General features: G+C 38.1%; 1 protein-coding gene across 1 annotated transcript; it reads right to left on the bottom strand.

Annotated features, from left to right (window-relative positions):
- Nucleotides 1-471: 471 nt before the first annotated feature.
- LOC103279572 (vomeronasal type-2 receptor 26) lies at nt 472-7745 on the bottom strand. Its single transcript, XM_062957979.1, has 4 exons — nt 6703-7745; nt 5872-6096; nt 4011-4137; nt 472-1725 (listed from the first exon to the last, which is right to left on the bottom strand). Exons 1-4 carry the CDS (start codon nt 7501-7503, stop codon nt 824-826), a joined length of 2055 nt encoding a protein of 684 aa, XP_062814049.1. The 5' UTR covers nt 7504-7745; the 3' UTR covers nt 472-823.
- Between the last annotated feature and the right edge of the window lie 1010 nt (nt 7746-8755).

Raw genomic sequence — 8755 nt, 5'->3', positions numbered from 1 at the left:
AGATATGGGGCCCTTCCACACAGCCCTATATCCCAGAATATCAAGGCAGAAAATCCCACAATATCTGCTTTGAACTGGGTTATCTGAGTCCGCACTCAGATAACGTGAGATTTTCTGCCTTGATATTCTGGGATATAGGGCAGTGTGGAAGGGTCCTTAGAAATAATCCAGAAACACACACCAGTCATGAGCTTTAGGAAAACATAGAAAGCTTTTCTCAAACCATTGTCTTTATTAGAAAATAAGAAAACCAGCTGGGTTGCCAATATCGTATACAAATGTGGCTTGAATAAAGAAATACAAAATCAATGGAAATTGCCAGTCTTTTCCCTACCTACTTTTTCATCTGAAATTTCCATCACTTTCAGTGTCTCCTGAGTCTCTGCCTTGGAGTGTGGTGGAGGCTCCTTCTCTGGAGGCTTTTAAACAGAGGCTGGATGGCCATCTGTTGGGGGTGCTTTGAATGCGATTCTCCTGCTTCGTGGCAGGGGGTTGGACCAGATGGCCAATGAGGTCTCTTCCATCTCTATGATTCTATGATTCTATCTCACTATATTCATGTATTATTTTCATGAAAGGGGCAAAAAGATCTTGAAAGCATGTTACCATCTTCCGAGGGCTTGGTTTATCTCCATTCTGCAGAGTTCTCCAAGGCATTTTGGTATTTTAGACAGTAGCTCATTTACGATGACACATAAAATGATAAGGTCTGAACCTTTTTGTATCCAAAAATCAGTGAGGCAGCCTCATCAAAATCAGAAATATACTCATATATCCATCCAGATGTCAATTGTCAATCAAAAAGGAAGACGGAAAGCATTTTCTAACCTTTTCTTTTCATTAACTGCTCCCTTTTGTTCTGCTCAGGCCTAAAGAGGACAATATAGCATTTAGGGAAAAAGATAAAACCTAGCAATCCAGCACTGGATGCCAAGATGGAGAAGATCTCTACAGCCACCATATATTTGCCTTTGGTGGAAAGGTAGGTTGGAACAAACGTTAACCAGACACTGCAAAAGAGCAACATGCTGAAGGTGATAAACTTGGCCTCATTGAAGCTGTCAGGTAACTTCCGTGCTAGGAAAGCCACAGTGAAGCTGATAATAGCCAGGAAGCCCATAAAGCCCAGGACACAATAAAACATGAAGTCAGACCCTTCATTGCATTGCAATATGCTATTCTGAGTATCTGATTCTGTGTCCGAGTCTGGGAAGGGTGGTGAGGTTGCCAACCACAGTGTACAAATCATGGCTTGAGTAAAGGAGCATGAAAGGACAATGGATGTGGCCAGCCTTTTCCCCATCCATTTATTCATTGTGGATCCGGGCTTATTGGCCATAAAGGCCATCACAACTGTGGTGGTTTTGGCCAACAAGCAAGAAATAACCACCGAGAAGACAATTCCAAAAGCTGTTTGTCGGAGGAGACAGGTCATCCTCCGAGGTTGGCCAATGAATAGCAAAGTGCAGAGGAAGGAGAGCAGGAGGGAGATGAGAAGGGTGTAGGAGAGCATCCGATTGTTCACTTTCACAATGGGCGTGTTGCGGTACTTCACAAAGATTGCTAACACCAAAGCCGTAATGAAAGAGAGGGCAACAGCAGAAGTGGCCAAACCAATTCCCAAAGGTTCCTCATAAGACAAGAATGTTATAACCTTTCGAAGGCAAATGTTATGGTTCTTGTTTGGATAATAGCCTGTTTGACACTGAAAGCAACTGTTCATGTCTGGAAGAAAACAAATGTGAACTCAGGCAAAATTTACATACTTGGTTATTCTATGGTGAATAGCCATAAAAAGCCTAAATTTCCATAGTTTTAAATAAGGTACAGTAGAGTCTCACTTATCCAACATTCACTTATCCAGTGTTCTGGATTATCCAATGCATTTTTGTAGTCAATGTTTTTAATACATCGTGATATTTTGGTGCTAAATTTGTAAATACAGTAATTACTACATAACATTATTGTGTATTGAACTACTTTTTCTGTCAAATTGGTTGTATAACATGATGTTTTGGTGCTTAATTTGTAAAATCATAACCTAATTTGATGTTTAATAGGCTTTTCCTTGATCCCTCCTTATTATCCAACATATTCACTTATCCAACATTCTGCCAGCCCGTTTATGTTGGATAAGTGAGACTCTACTGTATAGCAAAATCAGAATAGGTGCCCTGATTGTGTGTCCCTGCATGGAAGTGGGTTGGACTGGGTGGCCTTTATGGTCTCATCTATGAATCTATGATTCTAGGAAGGTTGCAGCATTCATTTGGAGGTATGTTAATATAAGCATGGTCCAGGATCTATTTGTGTCCTAGGTTACTAGTGACTGAAGGAATCTTAACACAGTTACATATGAGTTTTAACATTGTCCAGAAGAAGTGCTTGGATACGACTTTTCCCACTCTCTCAAATAAATCTATATCACACAAATATGTTTCGGGAAAAGGCGTCACTGGACTTGCATTGGAGGGAGAAGGACTCTTTGCAGAAGTTCAAATTGTGTATACTGAAATGGATGGAGAGTAGTCAGTAAAGTTTCACTCCCTGGTCAACAATTTTAAGAATGCATAAGCAATTTTGCATTCATAGTCCTCCTTTCATCTCTACATTATAAGACTGAGGTTATTGCTGGTTCCATCTTGTCTGCACTTGCCAACAAGATGGAACCAGCAATTATTTCAATCATCATGTTCAAGATAATTATCTGTGTTAGTTAACAAAAGCTACATGCATTTTGAAAATTAGGGAAATGGCTGCCTGTTTGATCACTTGAGAATCACAATCCTTTTATTGTAAGCCGCCCTGAGTCCCCTATGGGTGAGAAGGGCAAGATATAAGTATTGTAATAAATACATAATAAATAAATAAATATTGTCACAATGCACAATAAAAAGTTTAGCAATTCATGCTAACAAGGGCACAGACAAATCCTGAGTTTTAAATTGCCTTCTTTATCTCTGTCTCTCATTAATTTTATTTATTTATTTATTTATTACATCACTTCTACCCCGCCCTTCTCACCCATCAGGTCTTATATGTTGTTGCAGTACAGCCTGGGGCTGATGGGTTCACTGATGGTTTAGACAGAATTGTGAGATTTCCTCTGAGATTTCCTGGGGCACCAAGTGATGAAGATTTGAGTCAGATGGTTCTCTCTGGGAATAACCTGACCCAGAAAGTTGTTGTCTAAGAGTTAGTTCAGACAACATAGCATTCAAGTGAGGAGCTAGGCCTGAGTTCTCTGATTCCTGTTTCAAGTAAAGCCTTGGTTTTGGATTTAATTATCCTGGAATTTTTCTATGTTCTTGTTTTTGAATTCTTGCTTGAGGTTTTATTAAATATATCTTTGCTTGTGGACTTATGCTGTACCTGTGACTTTCTGGCTATTCCTGGACTATGTTGCCTTGGGATTTGCATGAGACATTTGGATTACTGTCTCGTTACCACCTATTGCTGACCTGTTTTTGGATTCTACATCTTCTTTCCTTATTCCTGATTTTTCATATATTTAATGTGTTTTTTTCAATAAATTGTTTGCTTATACTCTGAACTCTTGTGCGGTGCTGTGGCCTTAGGGGTTTCCAGGCCTGGGTTGCAACATATGTGTGTTAAGACCTTTTGGTTATACTATTCATACATTTAGTATCAAAGATTTGTTAGAAATAAGATTTAGTATTTGTACTGGTAATCTTTCATGTTGGTCATTTGCGTTGGTATGCACTTATTCTGCAACCATGGATTCAACCATCCATGGCCTGAAATTTCTAAAAAAGATACACCTTGATTTTGTCACGTTATATAAAGGACACCATTTTACTACATCAGTGCATATAAAGAGCTTTAAGAATCCATGCATTCTGATATCCATGGGAGGTCTGGAACTAACATCCAACAAATACCAAAAGCCTACTGTAATTGCCATGGTCCATGGCTTGATGCAAGTAAGATTTAATTTAGGGACTATCTGCCTTGAGATGGAAATGCTGGGGAAAAGCTTTGTCTCCTACCTGTCTGGGTGGAAATCTCCCCTTCAGGACATCGAAGACAATCATAGCAACAGTATGGCTGCCCTTCTACCTCTACCCTTCTATATCCTGGGGAGCAATGGCTATTGCATAGTGATAATGGCCGTATCTGTTTATAAATGAAAGAGGGAAATATTTCAGCATTCTGAAAAACAATGACAATAACATTGTCTGCATGTACTGTTCAAGAGATCAGACTGCATGTAGCAGCTTCACAATTTCTTAGTACAGTAGAGTCTCGTTTATCCAACATAAATGGGCCGGCAGAACGTTGGATAAGCAAATATGTTGCATAATAAGGAGAGATTAAGGAGAAGCCTTATTAAACACCAAATTATGTCTTGATTTTGCAAATTAAGCACCAAAAACATCATGTTATACAACAAATATGACAAAAAGTAGTTCAATATGCAGTAATGCTACGTAGTAATTACTGTATTTATGAATTTAGCACCAAAATATCATATATTGAAAACATTTACTACAAAAATGTGTTGGATAATCCAGAACGTTGGATAAGCGAATGTTGGATAAGTGAGACTCTACTGTAATTTGACCAAAGGAGAAAGGCATCAACAACTCTAGTGCATACGTCAAAAGATGATCATATGTAACCATCTGATTATATTTAGTTTTGTTGTTCATTAATACACTGCATAAGCATCACATATATATAACATCTTCTTATGCATGTACAGTTTTCCCCATTTTACTCGCTTTTAACCCAGAGAGGGAAAGACCAGTCCATGAACTGCCCGTCGTCCTTCAATTTAAAATGAGTGAAATGTGGGGAACTGTATAAATAATGTCTTTCAAATTTCTCCAAAGTCCACAGAGCTTTTCAGTTTTCTACCTTTTAGGCTGATCATTGGGATGCTTTTTGCCTTTTACTTGGTATTGCAAGGACCATCCTGTACTTGTCTGCCTTGCAAATTCTTTTTTTCCCCAGTTTTTTATTTAAATTATTGAAAAATTTTGAATCTTACATATTCAGTACTTAAAGCTTATACATTCTTTAACATATTTGCAATACAGAGTTATGTATATCATAGCTCCTATGGTATTTTCACTCTCTAACTATATTATATACTCATATTATTTACCTTTTGTTATCCTTCACCTAGTGCTATCCGTTCACCCCAGACCAGCCAATTACAATATTTATTTCCAAAATTCCATTGTTTCTTTTACAGGTTTTTCCCCCTTTCCTTCTACGTATACAAACTCTATAAATTTTCCCCATATCTTCCCAAAATCATCCTTTTTTAATAACCCTAAAATTTAATTTTAATATTACATGTCAATTTATCGCAATATCCCAAACCTCCTTATACCATTCTTCCAATTAGCACTCCTCCCTTCCTTTCCATTTTTTGGCTATTAACAATCTTGCTGCTGTTACCAAGTTGCCGATTAGTTCCTTTAACTCTTTTGATATTTGAATATTATCCATAAATGATAACAGTGCTATTTCAGGCGTTCCTATTATTTCTGTTTTGGTGATTCCCTTTATTTCTTTAAAAACGTTCTCCCAAAATTTTTGAACATTTGCCTTGCAAATTCTAAAGAGAATGGCATCATAGAAAAAGGCAACATTATTTCCACACCCATTGTTCTTATATCAGAACAATTGTAACTGTAATTAATGTAATGTTGTTTTCTTCCATGTCTAAGGTCTTTCCTGTCAAAATCTTCCCCACCTGAATATGAAGCAATTTACTAATCTTCTTACAACTGAGCCAAAATGAAATTATAATCTATTCCTAAAGACAGAGATATCAAGTGTTCAGATAATAAGCTACTTTAAATACACATGTATTGTGAACATCTATGTAGACCTTGCCTTGTTAAATATGCCGGGCCATTCAATGATATCTTCATCAATTGTGAACGATATGCCTGTGGAAGCCTGTAAATCTATATGCCCAACTTTAATGCGAAGAAAAGACAGATTTGGGAATGTGACCCAATTGACAATATCATATCCACCAACAGCTTCTCCATTTTGGTCAAAGGAAAACTCTCCAGCACTGTTGTTGAATGACCAACTTCTCAGGTAGTGAGAGATCTAAATAGAGGAAACACAGCCACATCAGCATATATACTTTGCGTGATAATCTTTTGAGTTAAGTGTTCCTTTAAAAAGCTTTAGTCAGATTAATGCTTGTGACAATAGTCATGAAGATATCTGCTAGAGTTATAAATCTTTACTTGCTTCATTTTCACATGCAAGAGTTATGAGATTGCCAAATAGCTTGGCAGAAAGTTCAGTTTACCTTTAAATTCCTGCTTATGTGTCCAAGTGTAAATACAGAATGTAGAAAAAATGCAGCTGAATTCAAAGCACAGGAAAATTGGTCTGTATCAGAAAACAAAGGAACCTTGTAGGCTAACTTGGGGCTCTTTTGCACTACATGAATTATTATTCCACTTTAATTACCATGGGTGAATCCTGATATTTAATTTCCTGGGACTTGTGGTGAGGTTGGTAGTTCCACATGTTCTGAATACCTTACCTGAAACTGCAAACCCCAGGAATCCAAAGGATGATAATTAAAATAGAATCGTAATCCTATATTTGCATAATACAAACAACTCTTAGTCTACCACATCATATGCAACTGATGATGGCTATTGTATTAATATATGTGGGGCCTTCTGCTAAGGACATTACCTGCCATGACTGCGGAGTTAACATACTCCTTCTCCCTCCAGTCACCACTGCTCTCCTCTTTGACGGGGATGAATGCATGGCATGGAAAGCATATGTCAGAGCGTAAACTGCATTATAAATGGCATAGCTGTGGCTAGTCATGCTCATTTCAAAAACAGAGCTTGGAAGAGTCACCAGTTTCTCCTTTCCAGTGCAGATATTCTCATCCAGTTCATCCAGGATAGAGGTGGGAAACAAGCAATTAAATGCCTCTTCCCAGAAAACCCTAACAAAGTCATCCCCTTTTTCTGATATATGGTTTCTTGTTTGCAGGAACTGTCTGAATCCTAACACCTCCTTCGAATGAAGTGTCAAGGAGAGAGCACCATGAAGGAAATGGATGTCCATCGTTCTTTGAGAGAGAGATGATGTGAAATCTGTCTCCCCTGTCATAATCCAAATTTTTCCTTTGTCTTGAATTGATATGCCTTCGAATTTGAAAAAGTGGTATATAATTCTTAAATAAGATATGCTCTGAACCTCACCATGAAAGATCATGACATTGGCTGTACTGTTGAAGACACGCTGAAATGTGGCAGTCCAGTCACTTATCATTTCAGTGATGCCATTCTGATAACTTTTTACTGGTATTTTCTCAATGATGTCAGTGCAAATACCATTCTGAGAAAACAATGGAAGCAACTCCATCACAAACTTTTCTAGACTCTCAACTTCATCATAGATCACCCCAATCCATATCCAGCTAAAATGGAGCAACAACTGGAGCAGCCCCAAGTACTGCTTATTTCCATTTGGGAACATCCAGTGGAAAAAGGCAGCCTCGTTTTTGTCATTCCGTTCTGTAGCAGAGCTATAGGTGAGCTGGGGATGAAAGCCAAGGAAGGATAATATGAAAGGTTTACAGATACGTGAAACACAGAAACAATTGTGTGTGTGCACATGTGCAGCTTTAACACCCCGTGCAGTCAATTTGTAAAAGCCTGAGAGCTTGAAAATGATTTAATTTTCTGACTGAATAGAGCAAAGATGAGACTATCATGGTCTTTCTAAGGAGAAAGTTCCAAAGTTTTGGAGTAACCACCAAGGAGTTCTTCTCCCTTGTTACCACCAATCAGTATAAGAAGATCTAATAGTATCATAAAGGGATATTTAGTCCTTAAAATGACCTAGTCCCAATCTGTGAACTCAATGGCTGTATAGGAGAAGTAATCAGTTTTAGGGCACATGGTGGCTTATAGAGCAATGGCAGATGGAGATGCTACATTCCTCCACTTGTAATAACCCAAAATGGTACACCTGAAGGCATAACTTTCATTTAAACCTGGGTAGGTCACCCAGATCTTCTTCCAAACTTCCATGTTCTAACCTTCCTTCTAACGACTACGTTCTTACCTGAGCAATTTTGTAGATGCCCAGGATGCATGCCATGTGGGAGCATATGTTAGAGTTGGGTCCTGCAATGACTGCTGGCAAGATCTTTTGGGCATCACATTTGAAGTTAGGGACAAATCTATCTCGAGTTGAGAGAAGCTTCATTGTGGCTAGATAGGTCCAACTTGGATAAAAATTATTATTGTAGATGTGGAAGCCCACAGTGACATTAGGTAAGATCTGGGGATTCTCATTTATCTCCTTTACAGCAAACACCAAGGCCAGGATGTGCTGGTAAAACTGAGGAATCCCTCTGTAATGAGAATTATATGCCACACTACAAATTATCTGCATCACTAAAAAAAACAATAGCTCATAATATGCTGAATAAAACATTGCATCATGATATATTGTAGAGCCCTAGTTTGGGAAAGAGATCAGAAATGGAAACCATGCAAGGGCTCTTGGGCTTCTTAAAACACTACCTCAGAATAGGCATTACTTTGGAAGTCAGTAGTGAACATTTGCATGAAAAATCACTTTAGTATTCTGCAGCAAAGACATGAGACTTCAAGCATTTAATATATTTTATTGTGTATAGTAGTGGACTCCAACTCATACATCTATAATTATATACATCATGGAGTGGTGGATATGGGAAGACTTGTTGTTGTCACCCAAT

This window comes from Anolis carolinensis, chromosome 6, assembly GCF_035594765.1.
Source record: "Anolis carolinensis isolate JA03-04 chromosome 6, rAnoCar3.1.pri, whole genome shotgun sequence".
In the NCBI taxonomy this organism is placed as follows: Eukaryota; Metazoa; Chordata; class Lepidosauria; order Squamata; family Dactyloidae; genus Anolis; species Anolis carolinensis.
Note: the sequence above shows the minus strand (reverse complement) of the source record. Positions and strands in the feature narration are given on the sequence as shown.

What these genes read in the sequence shown, in the direction of transcription:
- LOC103279572 (XM_062957979.1), bottom strand. Translation starts at nt 7,503, where the DNA reads ATGTTCCCAAATGGAAATAAGCAGTACTTGGGGCTGCTCCAGTTGTTG. An exon ending in TAACTCCGCAGTCATGGCAG is followed by an intron (nt 6,097 to 6,702) that starts GTAATGTCCTTA and finishes TCCTCTATTTAG; the next exon opens with ATCTCTCACTACCTGAGAAG. An exon ending in GGCCCGGCATATTTAACAAG is followed by an intron (nt 4,138 to 5,871) that starts GCAAGGTCTACA and finishes ATTTATAAACAG; the next exon opens with ATACGGCCATTATCACTATG.